The sequence below is a fragment of the Haliaeetus leucocephalus genome, unplaced genomic scaffold (assembly GCF_000737465.1).
Source record: "Haliaeetus leucocephalus isolate CR32 unplaced genomic scaffold, Haliaeetus_leucocephalus-4.0 Scaffold451, whole genome shotgun sequence".
In the NCBI taxonomy this organism is placed as follows: domain Eukaryota; kingdom Metazoa; phylum Chordata; class Aves; order Accipitriformes; family Accipitridae; genus Haliaeetus; species Haliaeetus leucocephalus.
In genome coordinates, this window is record NW_010972887.1 from 8,709,148 (window position 1) to 8,727,591 (window position 18,444).

The window sequence follows — 18,444 nt, forward strand, 5'->3', positions numbered from 1 at the left end:
GTCAGCCCCCGGGCAGCCGCCGCTGCCGCGGCGGAGCGGGGAGGGAAGCTTCTGCCCGGCCTGAAATGCGGGAGGGCTGCAGGGCGTGGGGTTGCGTGGTCGCTGGCTGGAGATCGCGGGAAACGTGCGGGCCTGGGGGTGGGGGGGGTGTCTTTTTGGTGCCTGCTCATCCCAGAGCCTCTCCTTGTGCGTTTCTTGGGGAAACTGCGGAGGTGGGTGAAGGAATGTTGGGAAATAGTAACTTTTTTTTCTTTTCCTGACTGGAAAAAGACTTGGCATTTCAGCTTTGTGATTGGAAAGGCTGGGTTTTTCGCGTTTGGGAATGATCGTGTCTTCTCTTAATTGTGTTTCTTTCTGGAAGGTACTTCTTAACCATGAGGATCTGCTTTTACCTGGCTCTTTCGAATGTGTTAGCAAGTGCAAAGGCAGCATCTCTTTCCATCAGTATCTCCCTTGAGTTCCTGTCTTTAAGTTCTGTAGAAACTTTTAAAGCTGTAACTGCTTAGATGTCAGCAATACTGATCACACTGTAAGGTTTCTAGTAATAACTGACAAAAAAGAAGTGCTAGCTTAAAGATAGTATTAAGCAACAATAGATTTCTCAGGTTGCCTTCTGGATGGTGGTGCTTAATATGGTTGGCTTTTGCTGTGTCAGACTGATTGTTAACATTTTATAGGACAAGTACAGCTTTTCTGTATGGATGTTCTTCAGATATGTGCAAAGTCATCGCTCTTAGTTGTTAAACCACAATTTTGGGGGAGCCTGCATTCTAGAACTGCTTTTGAGGAATGTGCGTTTTAAGCTCATATATTTTTGTGGAAAGTTTATCTAATTTTCAGCAGTCATTTAAAGTTTGCATATTAACTTTTAATGTTTTTATCACAGTTGACAAAAAATGAAAGCCCTTAATGTTTTCTTTTATGCTCCATAAGCACAAAATGGGTCATTAGTCACTTCACTTTTTCTAATATACTAGGACACGTGTGCTTTATAACACAATACTTTACTGATATGTCAGGCTAACTATGTGGTGAGTGGCATTTTTGCTCTATATTTTCTTCAGTGTCGTGTTTTAGCTTTCTAAGGAAAGAAATGGTTCTATACTAGGTAATGAATTGTGTATTAAAAATTTAAAGTTATGTCAATTATAACATGTTTAACCTGTGAATATTACTCGTGTTTCCTTCTGCTCCTTGAAGTCGCTTGACTGGTGAGGAAGGCAAAGAATTCGTTGCAGATGTCAGAAGACACTTTCCTCAACTTTGCAAAGTGTTTAAGGTATGTCTTTTTCCATTCGGTTTTCTACGCTTCAGTGAACAAAGATATATTTAGATGGTCAAGGTCAGTGGCCGTTGTAAGACTTGAATTTGACTTCATTTTAATAAGAATTCAAGCTAATGACATAGTAGTAAGGGGTTGTTGGCAAAATATGTCTTCCATGTTATTAGAAGTTACTACAGAAAAAATAAAACACAGGGTCTTGGATGTGTTCAGGCAGTGTGATGGAGTCAACCCTATCTTCCAGCCAGAAAGGGTATTGTGTTCTGTCTGCCTTTAGATGCACTTTGGGGATGTAGAATATATGGTAAATGTCAAATTTTTTTAAAGATTAATGTAAAGACTCTTCTTGGCCATCTTTTTTTCCCTACTGTTTTAGATGTTTAAAAACAATTGGAGAGTCAGGTAGTAGTACATAACAAGCGAAGAAGTAGAACTTTGGATGTTTAGAACTTACTTCAGTAAGGATGTCTAAATTACAGAGAACAAAAATGTCTTCAGAACCTCAAATGGTTTTATCGATTTGGAGTGTATGTAATCAGGAAGAGTATCCTATAATGGTGCATTTTTCATCAAGTGTTTGTTTTTGACAGCTGTCTTTTCATTGATCAGAAATGTTGGTATTGAGACAATACTTCACAGCTACTTCTGTAAACTGAGACTTTATGTGTATTGCTTTTTTTCAGGCACACATTTCTAGTCAAAATACAGAGCTAAGTAATGCAGCATTACAGGCGTTAGGATTCTGCGTTTTCAATTCAAATACTACATCTGAATTACCCGGTAAGCTAACAAACTTCAGTGTGGATGCTGGTAGTGTGTGTGTGTCTGTGTGTCTATATATATCTATATCTCGGAGTTCTTTCTTTATGTCTTCATTACCATATACTTTAATTTTGACAAAGTTTACAGTTCCCAAGTGGTGCAGTGGTTTTGTCTCTAGTATGAGCGGTGTGATCAGTTCACTAATTACATCTTGTACAAAAAAACTCTAAATTTTTTTTCATGCTGTTATGCTAATACTGTTTTACTAACTTCTAGTTTCATTAAATGCTGTGGTAGCAGTTAGGTACTGTAATTAGTTTTGTGGAATTAGTAATCAAAAAAAATGTCCAAGTGGAAAAAGAATGAACAGGGGTTTTTTTGTTTGTAGAATTTGGGTATGCATTGTAGTGTTTTCCAGCCTTTACCTGGTGATTCCCAGTTGTTACACTAAATCATAGGATGGTTTGGGTTGGAAAGGACCTTTAAAGCTGTTGTGGTTTAACCCCGCTGGCAACTCAGTCCCACACAGCTGCTCGCTCACCCCCCCAGTGGGATGGGGAGAGAATCAGAAGGGTAAAAGTGAGAAAACTTGTGGGCTAAGATAAAGACAGTTTAATAGGGAAAGCAAAAGCTGCACACACAAGCAAAGCAAAGCAAAACAAGGAATTCATTCCCCACTTCCCGTCGGCAGGCAGGTGTTCAGCCATCTCCAGGAAAGCAGGACTGCATCATGCCTAACGGTGACTTGGGAAGACAAATGCCATCACTCCCAACGTCCCACTGTTCCTCCTCCTTCCCCCAGCTTTATATGCTGAGCATGATGTCATATGGTCTGGAATATCCCTTGGGTCAGTTTGGATCAGCTGTCGCAGCTGTGTCCCCTCCAACTCCTTGTGCCCCCCCAGCCTCCTCGCTGCTGGGGTAGGGTGAGAAGCAGAACAGCCCTTGGCTCTGTGTAAGCACTGCTCAGCAGTAACGAAAACATCTCTGCATTATCAATGCTGTTTTCAGCACAAATCCAAAACATAGCCCCATACTAGCTACTATGAAGAAAATTAACTCTATCCCAGCCAAAACCAGTGCAAAAGGTCATTAGTCCAACCCCAGATATTTTGCTGGTAAATATTTCAACTTAAACTAATTTAAAGTAATTCAAAATCTTATGGCCAACATTCCTAGGAATCCCTTTAGGGAAAGGTTTTGCTGCTGAGAACTTGAGGCTATGCATCAAGGTAAAAACACTGGATTTTGTTAATACGGGAGAGCTAATGTCCAAGTTGACTGGTCCTCGGGAGGTACCTGTTCCACATTCCAGGGGTCAGGCATATCCAGTTGCAGTAACGTGATCAGAAGCTGCTCAGTGTCAGCTGTCTGTGCGTGTGTGTCAGATGGACAGGTTGTGCGGTGCTGGAGGGTGGTTAGGCTAAGGTTGCCTTTTGTAGGCACACAAGGAAATATATCGTGATTTGCCTCTCGCATGGTGCCTTGATGGTGCAGGAGTCTATAGTGACTCCAGATCGTAATAACAAATGGCTTGCTGTCAATTATTCTTTCTTCTGAGGAGGAGTGTTAAATACTCTTGGACAAGTGTTCTGGAATGACCTTTATTAGAGAGAAACTTGACCTCAGGAAAGACAGAACAAAATCATAAGGGGGAATGTGCAGAGAGCACTTTTTCATGCGACTCTGCCATTCTGTTTGTTGAAATTGCTTCTTTCAGTTCTTTTACTCAGTTTTTCAGTGTGTCCTGCTTTCCTACTGCAGAATTTAGCCAGATTTCCTATGAGAATGAGGCATCTGTAATAATGTTTATGTGGTCCCCTTCCTTTCCCCCATAACTTTTTAACCAGTTGGTAAATTACAGTCAATTTTGTTAGAGAATGTCGGGTTTCAGAAATAATTAAGTCCTGAAAACAGTGGAGAGTTAGGGAGAGAGGACAAAAACCATATGTACTTTTGATTGAGGAAAGGACTGTATGTGAGTTTATGTTTCTCTGATAGTGAGATCATTTACCCACAAAGCCCAAATTTGCAAGGAATCAGGCTTCATTAGTTTGGAATTTTAAAGGAATACATGATTTCTCCATCTGTCTTCCTGGTTGTGTTTAAGTCCTGTGTTACCCCTATTCTTTTTTGTGTAATAAGCTTGCCGTTACCTCAGTTACAGCTCTACTGCCCTCTTTAATAATAAAGCCTCTTGTAGGCTCTAAAGTGAATTTATGCAGGTCAGTATAGCAGCGAAATTGACCAGACAAAGTGCTGCTAAATTCACTTGAAATTCAAGAAGTTTTGAATAATTAAATATTTAATCTTTAGTGTTTTTAGGTAAAATAGTCTTCTAGTTTTATGGGTTTGTGGTTTCTTTTAGAGGTAACATAGATGTACTACATAAATAGTATCTGTATATTAATATATGTTGAGCTTTTTTGCTAGTTTATTTTGAGAGAAATTTCCAAAAATTGCCAAAAAATAATGTTTAAGACGTTAAATCATGTCCATTGGGACTTGTAGTTGAATGGATCTTTAGTAATGTTAACTGAGCAAAATGACCTGAAACTTGGGAAGAAGCTGGTTGGAATTGCATGAACAGAATTTGAGTGCTGTGCATTCTGCTTTCAGCAACTGAAATACACAACTTGCTTTCAATGGTGAACAGTGTTGCTGTAAAAACTTCAGACAAAAACACTCGCACTCGGGCACTCTGGGTGATCTCTAAGCAGGCGTTTCCTTCTGAAATTGTTAAAAAAGAGGTAAGTTTCTTCACTTTTTTTTGTGTGTGGTCTGATTTCCTAGGGAGATGAGGCTTCTGCAATCTCTTGGTCACTCTCCTCTCAGTAGCTTTTGAATCTGAAGGTTGTTTTCCAATTCTTGGAAAAATTGTGAGGGCAGCTACAGATGGAAAAAAGCCAACAAATTATTGCTTCTTGAGGAAGAAGCTGCAATGTGAGCAATTCTGTTAGACACCAGTGAAGCGGCATAGGGGACAAGTGCTGTGAATATTCCAGTTTGGTTGGAGTGATTCTTTAAGCAGTCCAAACCACTCTGTTTTGTGACAAGCTCTAACCTTAAAACTAGACTGAGCATAATCCAAACACAGGGCACAGTCCTGGGAAACAAAACTTCATCATTCCAGCTTCTCATGGGGAAATATTTGTATTTAGGTGCTCGCTCTAATGTTATCTAATATCCTCAGGTGTCCAATATTATTTCTGCCCTGGAAACGATACTTACTAAAGGAGATGTACAGTCTATGGTGGTTGAATATGAAGCACTAAATGTTATTATACGGTACGTGCACTGCAATATTAAATTGTTAAAATAGATGCTTAGTTTTGGGGGGAAACTATTGAAACAAAATCTTAGTGGCACTAAGTATTCTAAAGAAAGGTTTTTTTGAATGCTCTTTGAGTTGTTCAATATGTTCAAGGCTGTCTTCCCACAGTGTTTTGTATTACGGTCAGTAGAACAGAGTGAAATTGTGTGAAGTACTATCTCTGTTTCTGTCTCTTTGCCAGTGGTTCTCCTGAACCGGTTCACTTGAAAAATACTCCTTTCATGATAATCCAGCAATTGATTCTGACACAGAAAGTAGTCAATATTCATATAAACTTTCATTGCTTTCATTTTTAATGGCTTATTAGGAATTATTTCCAAAGTCTTGTGTGCCTTCACAAGTCCTTTTTATGTCCTAGCTTTCATTTTCAGAACATACCTGATTGAGAAATTCTCAGCCGTTATATGGGGGTTTATTAAAAAATGTCTCTGTGCTGCTTTACAAATTCTACTGCAATGTTTCTCATGACACTGCTGAGGGTACTGTTTAATTCCAAAGGCAACTTTTTAGGACCAATACCAAGAATGTGTTGTTTTGGCCAGCAGTGCTAGAATAGTCAAATTTTATCTTTACCTAGTATTAATTTAATTTCTTTATTAGTAAATATGTTGAGCTTGTATCTTTACTATTACTTAAGTATTCTCTAAACTTCTTGTGTCTGGTTTGAACTGCAAATCCATTTTAAAGTGAAATAGTTAAAGCAGTAATTATCTGCTTATTTTATCTCTATTCTAGTACACCCATTTTCTGTAGCAGAGAAGTCGGATATTATCATTTAGTTAGTATTTAGCAACTTCTTGCCTTTGGCTAATTGTACACTAATTCTTTTTTTGCAAATATGAGATTCAGTAGACAGTTGTTTCTGGAAAATTAAGCATTTTATTAAATGGTTTCTTTTAGTTATTTTATATGTGTGTGTATATAAATATAAAAAATAATTCTATATGTGTTTATTAAAAAGAATGTAGTTCTCCTTAAGAGCAAGAATTGTACCTGCAAATAATCTTTAAACAGATACTGGGTCTCAGGCTGATTGACAGTAGTGGTAAGACAATGCTTTTGTGCAGAAGTTAGGCTGCTGACAAATGTAATGGAAAACCGTTCTCTTAAGCAGTGCTTGTCCTCTGGCTTTCATAAAATATTTGAAACGCGGCAGTTTTCCTTAGTACAGCAAACCCTTTTTTAAGCTGTAGTGATGGGGATTTGACATACCCGTGGCAAAGAGGACACTAGCAAAATTCTGTGACTTAGAGAGACAAGCTGGTTCCTACAGGCCGGTTTGAATGTATGCTGGGTACTCCCACTTCCGAAAGTCTCATTGGCTTCTATTTGGAACGGTTGTAAGCATATGGAGTTGCTTATCATACTGTGCTCTTAACAGCTCAGCAATAGAGGGATAAGATAAGAAGACTTGACCAGGCTAATGTACATTGAGTCTGTGCAAACCTGTGCTGCTTCAGGGTTTGGGTTTTTTTTCAAAATCAGGCATACATTGTTTTCAGCACATGTGGCCTGCTGGAGCTGGTCTGGACTGCTGAGAACACACAAGGGGTGGTTAATATGCAAACTTTGTACTTGGGCACTGATAAGGAAGTATGGTGTGTTTCCTTCAGGCTCTCAATTCAGCAATTTCGATCAAAAAGTTGTGATAGAATAGAAAGGACAACTGTAAATGTCAGTCTGCTCTGCTTTTGGAGAGGTTTATCTGAAATAACACTTCAGCATTGCAGTTTTAAGTGAACTGTCAAAATACAATTGTTTTGAAAAATAAAAAAAAAATGAAATTGTTTAGAATGGTTTCCTGTAAATCACATGTTGAATTAGAGCATTCATTTAAGATACTAAGATTATCTTTGAGTGTTTGAGCAGTACATCTGTTGGAGATTTGTAATGGCTATATTTGTTTTTTGGATCTAGCTTAATGGAGCAAGCTCCAGCCCAGATGGGAGAAGAGGCTGTGAGGTGGGCAAAACTGATCATTCCTCTGGTCGTCCATTCAGCTCATAAGGTGCAGTTACGAGGTGCCACTGCCCTGGAGATGGGCATGCCACTGCTGCTCCAGAAACAGCAGGAGGTAGCGGCTGTCACTGAGCACCTAATGACCACAGTAAGTGGAAACGCTGTGCCTTTTTTCTAGAGATGGCAGGAATCTTAATCGGGGTTGTTGGTTGGTTGGCTGTTTTTTAATTTTATAGTCTAGGTAGTGCAGGAAAAAGCTACTGTGCGTTGACACCAAGTTCTTGATGACAGCAGTTTTGACAGAAATTAATATAACAGCAGTGTAAATATAGGACCACTGTAAAAAAACCAAAACAAACAAAACAATTACATTTCTGACAAGAATCATTATTCAAGAAAATAATTTGCCTTTTTTAAGCAACCTTCAAGCACCTGTCTTGATAGCATTAACTCACGGATATCATTAAACTTTTATTTTCTCTTAAAGAGAATTTGCTTACCGAACTACAATCAGCAGAACTTGGTGTGGCAGTAACTCACATCATCTAGCTTAGCTTCTTACTCAAAACAGGCCTAGCTTCAAAGTTAAGGCCAGATTGCTCAGAGCCTTGTCCAGTTGAGGTTCGGATATGTTAAAGGATGGAAATTCTACAGCCTGTCTGGGCAGTTTGTTCCAGTGCTGAACCACCCTCATGGTAAAAAATAGGATTTGCCTTGTTGAAACTTGTGTCTGTTGCCTCCAATCCTTTCTTTCAGTAATTCTCAGAAGCATCTGGCTTCTTCCTTATAATCAAGCTATACGTAGTAGAAGACTACAATTATATTCCATCCCACCCCAAGCTAAACAAGTCTGTCTCTTCTGTCATGAACTCTGTCCCGTAACCATCTTAGTGGTGACCCTCTGCTGAATTCACTCCAGTTTGCCAGTAGCTCTGGTACTTTGGTGCCCACAGTTTGGTATAGTGTTCCAGAGATTATTTGATGAGGGGTCAGTTCTCTGGTCTTGTTTCTTGTGTTTTTGCTAGTGCAGTCCAGTATGCAGAAGCGCATTCCTGACTTAACGTTTACATTTTTGTCCCCCACTTCTTTTTCTGCAGAGGTGTTACATAGCCTGTGAGTCCTTAGTGGGTACCAGTACACAGAGTTCATCTATCCCAGGTGTAGGACTTTGCCTTTGAATTCTGTGAGGTTTCTGTCAATCCATTTTTCAAGCTTGTAAAGATCCTTGTGAATGGTACCCCTGTCCTCCAGCATATCTACTGATGCTTTCCCCCCCGCCATCGATTGTGTTAAATCGTATCAGCCTTTGTTGACCCTTTGTGAACTGCACACTTAACCTGGGCTCTGAACTGCTCACCACCAACCTTTGAGCCTAACAGTCCAGCCACACACCGTGTAATCTAACTAGTTTGTATCTCCCCAGTTGGGCTACAAGGACACTAGAGGAGACTGTGTCAAAAGCCTTGCTAAAGTTGGAGTGGAGAACATCTGCTACACTCCCTGCATCTGCAAAACCAGGCATTTCCTCATAGAAGTCAGTCAGATTGGAAAATCAGGTTTTGCCCACAGTAAAACTATGCCAGCTGTTTGTAAGGACCTTCTTGTTCTTCCGTGTGCCTAGAAATGGCTTCCACAGGAATTTGCTCCATAATTTTTCCAGGCACAGGAGTGAGATTGGCTAGCTTGTAATTCCCGAGATCCTCTCTTTTCTGGTTTGGGTTTGGTTTTTTTTTTTTTGGAAGGTGGCATAACATTTGTCTTGCCCTACCCCATCATTGGGGATCTCTACTGGTTGCAGCGACCTCTCCAGAAATAATAGTGTGGCCTTGTTGAGTCATTGGCCTTTTCCTTCAACACCTTTGGATGTACCTTGTAGAGTTTGATGGATTTGTGTATGTCAAATTTACTTAAGTAGTCCCCAACTCAGTTCTTCTCTACCATGGGTAGTACCTGTGTGCCCAGCAGCAAAGGTAATGGGAGAGGGATGTTGGAGGCCTGAGGGTAAAGATGGAGGCAAGAAAGGCATTGAGTACCTCAGCATTTTCCATGTCCCTTAAAAGATTCCCCACCCTATTCAGCAACAGCTCCCTTGGTCTTTTTGATGAAGCTTTTCATGTTCCCCTTCACTTCCAGAACTGTAAGCTTATGTATTTTGCCTTATTCACTGCTGAAGTTAAGTACATTAACAAAAAAAACCGAACAAACAAGGTGGTTTTTAGGGTTACAGTGTGTTTTGACTTGAGAGTTAGAATACAAGTATTTAAGGAAATGGATTTTTATTTTTTTGGTTGTGCATATCAGAATAGTTGAAGTTTATGGTTGTTTTCGATTATGGTAGCAGTATTCGACTGATGTATCAGCAAATGCTGTGTGGTACAGCATGAAATCCTTCTGATCTAGAAATAGCATAGTTCCAGGTTGGTTGTTTCTCCAGACATTGGTATGAATATGTAGTTTTTAGAATACTTTGAATATATTTCTTGTAGAAATTATGTTTCTTTCTGTCTGCAGAAAATAATTTCAGAACTTCAGAAATTGTTTTCTACAAAAAATGAGACTTATGTGTTAAAATTATGGCCGCTGTTTGTCAAATTACTTGGAAAGGTAAGCAGAAAAGCACCAAGTTTTACAGTCATGAGTCTTGAAGAAGTTTTTGACAACATAAATATCTTTATTCTGAACTTCTTTATCTTCAGACTCTGCATCGTAGTGGCAGTTTTATCAACTCATTGCTGCAGCTGGAGGAACTTGGATTTCGTAGTGGCTCACCAGTGGTAAAGAAAATAGCCTTCATTGCATGGAAGAGTCTAATAGATAATTTTGCTCTAAATCCAGGTAGATTGAAAAAAGTTAACCTGAATTGTTTTGACTACTGTCACTTTACATAACTGGAAGAGAATATTCTGTCTAATGGTGGTTAATACTATGGTACATACCACTGGATATACACATAGTATATCTGTGGTATATATGTAGTGACGTATATATATACATAGTGGTATATACTGTGTGTATATACATAATTAAAATTCAAGTTGTTTTGTTTGTTTGTTTTGAGGAAAAGTGACAGTTTGATCAGTAGTTCCATCTTTTCTGCTAGGAGAAATAAATAGAATAAAATAAACAAACCTTTGTTCTGTAATGCTTTAATTGATCCAAACAGCAATGAAATAGAGAATAAAACATTCTGTAGATCTTATTTTGGACTGCGTGGATTAACTGGGGAAGAGCAATGCTTCAGGATTCTAGAGGTGTTAAAAAAAGTTGCTTTAAAGGTATAAGTGAGACCTGAACAAGCCTTTTAAGTCTAGCCTGTGTCAAAAGACACTTTGTTTTTTACCTTGATTGTGCTTCTCCTTACTCTGTGTCCTGAACAGAAAGCTAAATGTGGGCATTCCTTAGTTTAGCTGAATTTAACTTAAATTGTCATTTTAATTTGTTTCCTATCTGGTCATTTGTTCTGATCATTGTTTCCCGTAAATTACTAACAAAGAATTTGATTCTTTTGGAAGATAAAAATCCATGTCACGATTGGCCTTCATTGTGCGTGTTCCAGTATGGCTAGTAAGGATTGCATGCTGCAAAAGCAGTCTCTGTCAGCAGTTTCTTATGAATTGCAGGTGGACAGGTTGTGATGCTGCTGGGCTGGCTAAAAGTTTTTCTTTTCTTTGAACACTTGCGTAGGCTTGAGCAAACTTCTGCCCAGACATGCTATGCTAGTTCTGCTTCAGTGGTAAATGATCATTTGCAGCCTCAGCATGCTGTATTTCAGATCATTCATTCTCATCCAGGGGTAATGCACATGTGTGTTAAGTGTTTGTTTTTTCTTCTACTGTGGCAGATAGGAGTCTCTTAACATACATAGCAAGCAAGAGTGAATTTCCTTCTGTTTATGTTGATATTCAGTAGATTTCATTTCAGTCTCGATGTTGGAAAGAAATACTTGCTATTTCCAGGCTTGCTGTAGACAATAGAGCAGTAAAATAGTGTGAAAGGTTGGTGCATTTACTATGTATTTTAGTTTTGCAAATTGTCATTAATTGAATTTTAAGCTAAAATATATTAGGAAAAAACATAATAGTTTAAAAATGTTCCTTTTTTGTTGTTCTGTGATTTAATTATTTAATTGTGTTGCTTAAAAATATGCTTTTTTGGTCTTCAAGATATATTGTGCAGTGCTAAAAGGCTGAAATTGCTAATGCAGCCACTGAGCTCGATCCATGTGAGAACAGAGGCTTTGGCACTGACAAAACTGGAGGTCTGGTGGTATTTGCTCATGAGGCTGGGACCTCAGCTGCCTGCAAACTTTGAACAGGTAACGGAACTGAAAATAGTCATAGCATAATCACTTAGCCTATGTTGAGTGTGTGAAGTTAAGTCCCCTCTTTGTTACTGTAACTAATTCTGTACCTGCTTTGTCCTTCTCTAGCTTATTATTAAAATAAGACTGTCTTAAGGAACCAAATATGATGTGTGCTGTGTATGTGTTCTCTATAGCAGGAGTGCTTGGGACTATACGTCCCATCTTTTTAAAGTTCCAAAAGTTTTGGAACATTATCTGCATGTCATGTGAGCATCTCAGTGAATATCTCCAGCGAGTGCACAGCAATAGTAAACGTAAGCACGTTATGTAAGGACTGCTTTGTCCTTTCGCTGTGCAAGTGTATGCTTTGGAAAGTCTGCCATAGGAAAACATACTGAAAAGATCACAAAATATTTAGAAAGATGCATAGAGAGGAAAAATGATGGAGGTGTTTCATTACTACTTGCATTATAACAGGAGTGAATGTAATATTTCTATTAGGTTTCTGAATTTCATTAAATTAAACTTCAGGGTGGGAGTAAAGAAGAAAATTACCTTTTTAGATGCAGTATAGTTGGATCATTCTAACATAAGTTGTTGTTTAACCTAGCTGTGTATATGCATGTTTTATACAGCATCCTAAAAATATTGTTATAAGTACCTGGAAACTCCGAAACACTGATGCTGTGAACAACAGTACAGTCTATGTGGTATTTGAAACATGGTTCTTTGTGGCTTATGGCTTGTATGTGTCATGCCTATTTTCACTGAGGTTTGTTATCTTTGCAGGTTTGTGTACCATTAATCCAAAGTACTTTAAGTCCAGATTCTTCTGCTGCATTGCAAGGAACTCCCTTACGTGTACCAGCCAACCAAAGTTTAGCCTCGGCATCCCCTGCACAGAAACCAGGTATTAAACCACTAGCCTGTTTCCAACTATATTCTAGATACAGAAAGTAATCTATTTAACATGTTTATGCTTTTTCATTTGCAATATATTATTATTAAAACCAGTAATTTTTCTGCATGTTCATTGGAGAGCTCAGAGGTAGTGATTTATATTCATAGAATCCTAGGATGGTTTGGGTTGGAAGGGACCTTCAAAGATCTAGTTCCAACCCCCCTGCCATGGGCAGGGACACTAGACCAGGTTGCTCAAAGCCCCATCCAACCTGGCCTTGAACACTGCCAGGGATGCGGCATCCACACCTTCTCTGAGCAACTTGTTCCAGTGCCTCACCACTCTCGCAGTGAAGAATTTCTTCCTTACACCCAATCTAAATCTACCCTCTTTCAGTTCAAAGCCATTACCCCTTCTCCTCTCACTATGTGCCCTTGTAAAAAGTCCCTCTCTGGCTTTCATTTGCATTGGATAAAATTAGGCTGTTGCACTAATCAAATTGTGTTGAGGACCAGTTTTAATGTTGTTGTGGTTTAACCCCAGCCAGCAACTAAACACCATGCAGCCACTTGCTCGCTCCCTCCCCCTGCCCCCCCGTAGCGGGATGGGGGAGACAATTGGGGGGGGGGGGGGAAGGGAAAACTTGTGGGTTGAGATAGGACAGAAAAAAAAGAAAATAATGATAATGGTAATAATAATAGAATAAGAATATACAAAACAAGTGATGCACAACACAGTTGCTCGCCACTTGCTGACCAATGCCAAGTTAGTTCCCGAGCAGTGATCCTCCCAGGCCAACTCCCCCCAGTTTATATACTGGGCATAATGTCCCATGATATGGAATATCCCTTTGGGCGGTCTGCGTCAGCTGTCCTGGCTGTGTCCCCTCCCAGCTTCTTGTGCCCTTCCAGCCTTCTTGCTGGCTGGGCATGAGAAGCTGAAAAGTCCTTGACTTAGCATAAACACTGCTCAGCAGCAACTGAAAACATCAGTGTGTTACCAACACTCTTCTACTGAATCTGAAACACAGCACCATACCAGCTACTAGGAAGAAAACTAACTCTACCAGCAAAAACCAAAAATGTTCTGAATTGTGTCCTGTTTTGCAAGGGAGCTTTGGTTTTAAACTTAGTTTTTCATGTTTTCATGAACAGTGTGCTATTTATATATGCCATTTTCATTTCTATAGCATTTTTGTTGTCAAAATAAAGTTTGGTGTCTGAGGATTTGCAGTATTTGGAAAGTATAAAATATACTTTCAAAATACATGGTTGTGACTGTGATGTTAAACCCTACTGAATAGGAATGCATGCTAGGTATCTGGCTGACTACTAGCGGTCCCTTTTAGCCAACTCTATTCTGTGATTTGTTCTTTTCCTGTTAACTTTGGGATTTTGGTCTATTGGATCTTTTCTTTCACTTGATTGCAGGTGATATGAGACAATGTAATTTTTCTCCTCTCACTTAGGTCCTTACCCGTTTGCAAGTCCAGTCACACCAAGGCTCAACTTGAATTCTAGTACAGCAGGAGTGGTGATGATTCCTTCCATTCAGCTTTTGGGAATTGAAATGCTGCTTCACTTCTTGATGGGATCAGAAGTTTTAGAGTTTGCTAAGCAAAACAAACTTGTACTTAGTTTAGGTATATGAGTTATATTTTTTTTTAAGTACTTTCGCATAATCTAAAATTGCAAATTTTGTTGGATTTAGAGATGTCTACTAGAATGAAACGCTTTAAACATTTAAAACTGTTAGTTGACATCATTAATATTAGAAGTTGTTTTTATATTAAATTGTGTACATACACATAGGTACTTGATTATTTTTAAGCCTTATCTTACCAGTAGACTGCGAAATAACAGATTTACAGAAAATGTTTTTTTGTTCTCCTAGAGCCTCTCCAGTACCCACTGATCAGTAGCCCTTCTTTTTTTTGTAAGCATGCCAGTACGCTTATAAACGCAGTTCAGGATGGCTTTATTGCAATTGGAAAAGAAATTCCTGGTAAGAATTTAGTGGTGAAATATGATTTCTTTTCTGGAAAACTAAGTGGGTGAGGGAAGCATAAGAAGAAATAACCACTTTCTGTAATAGTCCAGTGTTACATTAAATAGAACTGGTCTGACTTGGTTTGAAAGCTTAGTCAGTTTTGGCTTTCGTCAAAGTCTGTTTAACACAGTTTGTATTTTAACTGCAATTTTGTTTAATATTTTTATTACAAACTGAATAAAAATATTGTGCTACTTTGTAGATTGTATGCTGAATGTTATATGGAAGGACATAAATGGATATGTAAAAACAGCTATTGAATCAGGTAAAAAGTGTATTTTTTTTTTTTAATTTGTCATTGCTGACCAGTTAGAGGTTTTTTTAAGACTAGACCTTAAGTAGTATTTGCTTCATTGCTGGTAAAGCTTGGTTTTAGGCATCATCAGTAGTTCTTTTTGAAGCAACAACTGATATTTTTCATGATGCCTGCATCTTTGTGTGACAAATACAAAATCATACTGATCTGATCCAGTAAGGCTTATTAGGGAAGTCACAGTAGCGTATGGCTGCAGGTGTACTGCATGTAGTGGTAAGAAAGACATTAAAGTACTTTAACTGCAGTTCTTGCTGAAGAAATCTTACCATTTCCAAAAAAAGTAACCCCACCCCAAGCCTTTGGTATTGAGAAGTTGAGACATTCACTGTGTTACTCAAATTAGTGTAAAGTCTTTGTTATGTGACTACAGCTACCTTTTTTTTTCTATAGTGTCTTTACTGATGTATGGAAGTAAATTGTTTCCTGTTTTAAAAAAGTGTTCATTACTCTGTAAAGGCTTTGAAAGTCCAGAATATTCTTAATAATGAAATCTCTTATATTGAAAGATCTAACTGAAAAGTTAAGAGAAATGATGAAGTGCATTGCTTGGATGAATGGAAAATTTCACAACTGTTATTTTAGTGTGTCAAAGTTAAGGTTGTTAACGATACAAAGGTGTTTCCACTTTACTAATAAAACTTAGGGGTTTTTTTATTTAAATGTTGAAGTTTCAGTTACGGTATTCTTCAGAGCAGAGACTTGGTATCTGAATCTATTAAGTATTTGGTGTAGGTTTAAATATGCACAGAATTTTTTTGATCTTGCAGTACATTACAGTACTTGAATGTAAACTTCTAAATGATAGTTGGAGTGACCATTACTTTTTTCCGCTCTAACTGTAAATATGCTTTATTCTAGGAAATAAGAAAGAAAAGCAAGGGTCAGAAGTACTTACTATGTTACTACAGGCCTTAAAAAACACTGTTAGATCAAATTGTCTTCCTGTGCAGAAAATACTGGTAAGTTGGGTGGGTTTGTCTGGTTTTTAAATCTTGTTTCTTTTTGATGGTCTAGATTTGGATTAGTAGCAGCCTTTTGCATCTAACTTACCAGAATGGTCTCTTAAAGAGAGACAACTTTTTGGTGTAAACTGTAAGTTATGCAATTCTCATCAGATGGCATAGTGTTGCTTAAGGGTTTCTTTCTTTAAAAGTATTTTTCATGTTTATCAGCAATGTTCACAGAATTGGGTGCATGGTTCCCCTACCAGAACCTTCTGCTTCAAAGGACAGTTAATTTCATGATGGATTTTTTGTCATTTTACTAAAGGGAAGCAATTGTTACAATTTTGCTTTTATTTGTGGTGTGACTTAAAATATTCTAGCCCTTGGGGAAAAAAAATATTTACATACCTTTTCTTCTTTTCTCCTACTTAGTCCCTCATTGATATTACTGTTAAGGAATTGCCTCCAAAAATATTGGGATCACCAGCTTATCAGGTTGCTGATATGGACCTTTTAAATGTAAGTCTGACTTCATTCCAGACTTTGTCTTCATGCTGAAAGGTATCTGCACAAACGTGCCAAGCTTTGTAAGTTGCAAGATCCAGGAAATGGTATTATTTCGTGTTGCAGAATGCAGACTTCGTTTCCAGCCCTCACTTCTGATGAGTAATTTAAAGTGGTACGCTGAAAGTACTGTAATAATGAAAGAGGATTTCTCATGTTGAGGTCATGATTCAAAATACAGCTTGTAGATACTTTGCAAGGAGACTGCATAGTCAAACTGTGTAGTACTACTTATTTACTGAAAACTGATGTTTTGCGGAACTGTTCTGAAGTCAATAGAGTGAAGTACTTAAAGGTAGAAAGCGTTACGCAGGAAAAATTGAATGCATAGGAGCAAAGCAGAGAATGTCATGCTAGACAGCATTATTTCAGAAAATTTCAGAGTGAACTAAAGCCTGAACTTACTGGCTGTAGTCTAGGGCAGAAAAAGCAGTGATATTTGTTAGTAGTGAGAACTACTCTGTTCTGCAGTGGTCCTAATAAGCCCTGACTGGAGTGCTGTACTGTGTTCTGTGTACTGCACTGGAAGGGAGAAACAGATGATAGCAGTCTAGAAAATAACCACAAAAAATAACCTGTGAGAAAAGGCTGAAATGACACCTTTTTTGGTGGTTTGGGGTTTTTTTGTGTGTGTGTTTTTTGTTTGGAGTGGAGCAGACTGAGCATGCTACCAGTTAGATTTATTAAAAGTTCAAAAGGTTTAGAGACTTTTAAAACTGGATGATGATTAGCTCTTCTACATCCACCAGTAGATAGAAGGCAACTTGTTTATTTTGCACTAGTGGAGATAGAGCTTTTTAGCCTAGGAAAGTAGCTAAACCTTTACCTTGTTAGCCAAGGAATGCATGGAATTCATTTGGAAGCTTTTAAAAGCAGACAAGTATCTGTGAGAGATGACCTAAGTGTAACAAGAGTAAGCAAATGCTTCAAGTCAAGTGAGCAGTATAAAACTTTGTCTACCAGAACTGGCTTAAGAGCTCAACTCTCAAAATTCCTCCCAGCTTCCCCCCCCCCCCCCCCCCCGACTGTTTTATTTACATTTGGAGGCTTTTCCTGACTTAGGTACAAGAGTCAGAACTTTATTAGGGTGATTGAAGTTTTAATTGGCAGGTATTCAATGCATTTTGTTAAACACTTTAGCATTAGCAAACCTGAAACACTTGTGATAGATTTTAACAGAGGTTGTCCAAAAGATGTCGTGCTGAAACCTTGAAATAAGCAAATCGCATGTTGCTCCATCTTGTTCCAGGTATCACAATATGCATTGATTTTGTTATGTACACCTACCTTACTGTGTTGCACATCATTTCAAGGCAGTGGTGACTAAGTACTATAAAACTTGCAACCTTTTAAACAGAAGAGTGTTTTGCTTCAACTATAGTATAATTGTTATTCTGCTGAAGCACCATGATCTAGCAGAAGCTTAGATTTCCCGCTTTCCCTGTCACTTTTAAGTGTTAGAATTGACAATTTTTGACAACTTTTAATAATTGCAGATTTCTTAGAGTTAAATGTAGGATATAGATCACATGAGGCAACCATTTCATTTGATCAATGTATATGTTGTTTTGACCTCTTGAATTTCTCTTACAAGGGAACACCAGCTTTGTTCTTAATTCAGCTGCCTTTCCGTAATAACCTCTTGGAATGCTGTGTAACAGATGAGAGGTATGTGGTGGTGTTTGTTTATAATGACCTTCCCATAGAAGACTTCACAGAAGTTTTTCCTAACTTCAGCTGAAAAAAGTATCTTACCTACTTAACTTTCTTCCCTAGATTCTTTGTAATTCTGGAAACGCTTGTGGGTTATGTTTTGTCTGGGCCTACATCTCCACTGGCTTTCAGTGAATCTGTGATCTGCATTATTAATCAGAGTGCAAAGCAAGTGGAAAATAAAGAGCATCTTTGGAGAATGTGGAGTATTGTTGTTAATCCGCTAACCGAATGGATTAATCGGGTATAGTGGCTTTTTGTTCTCTTCCCCATCTCCCTGGCCTTGCCCCCCCCCCCCCCCCCAAAAAAAAAACACA

General features: G+C 38.4%; 1 protein-coding gene across 1 annotated transcript in view; it reads left to right on the plus strand.

Annotated features, from left to right (window-relative positions):
• The first annotated feature begins 1,026 nt into the window (after nt 1-1,026).
• Nucleotides 1,027-18,444, plus strand: part of RIF1 (replication timing regulatory factor 1) — a 36,878-nt gene continuing 19,460 nt past the window's right edge. The window contains exons 1-17 of the mRNA XM_010575231.1: nt 1,027-1,031; nt 1,201-1,279; nt 1,966-2,062; nt 4,664-4,794; nt 5,238-5,332; nt 7,296-7,485; nt 9,849-9,941; nt 10,034-10,172; nt 11,501-11,652; nt 12,430-12,550; nt 14,010-14,183; nt 14,435-14,545; nt 14,793-14,855; nt 15,765-15,865; nt 16,283-16,369; nt 18,009-18,082; nt 18,191-18,371. Coding sequence (XP_010573533.1) covers nt 1,027-1,031; nt 1,201-1,279; nt 1,966-2,062; nt 4,664-4,794; nt 5,238-5,332; nt 7,296-7,485; nt 9,849-9,941; nt 10,034-10,172; nt 11,501-11,652; nt 12,430-12,550; nt 14,010-14,183; nt 14,435-14,545; nt 14,793-14,855; nt 15,765-15,865; nt 16,283-16,369; nt 18,009-18,082; nt 18,191-18,371 — 1,893 coding nt within the window. The remainder of the gene's footprint in view (nt 1,032-1,200; nt 1,280-1,965; nt 2,063-4,663; nt 4,795-5,237; nt 5,333-7,295; nt 7,486-9,848; nt 9,942-10,033; nt 10,173-11,500; nt 11,653-12,429; nt 12,551-14,009; nt 14,184-14,434; nt 14,546-14,792; nt 14,856-15,764; nt 15,866-16,282; nt 16,370-18,008; nt 18,083-18,190; nt 18,372-18,444) is intronic.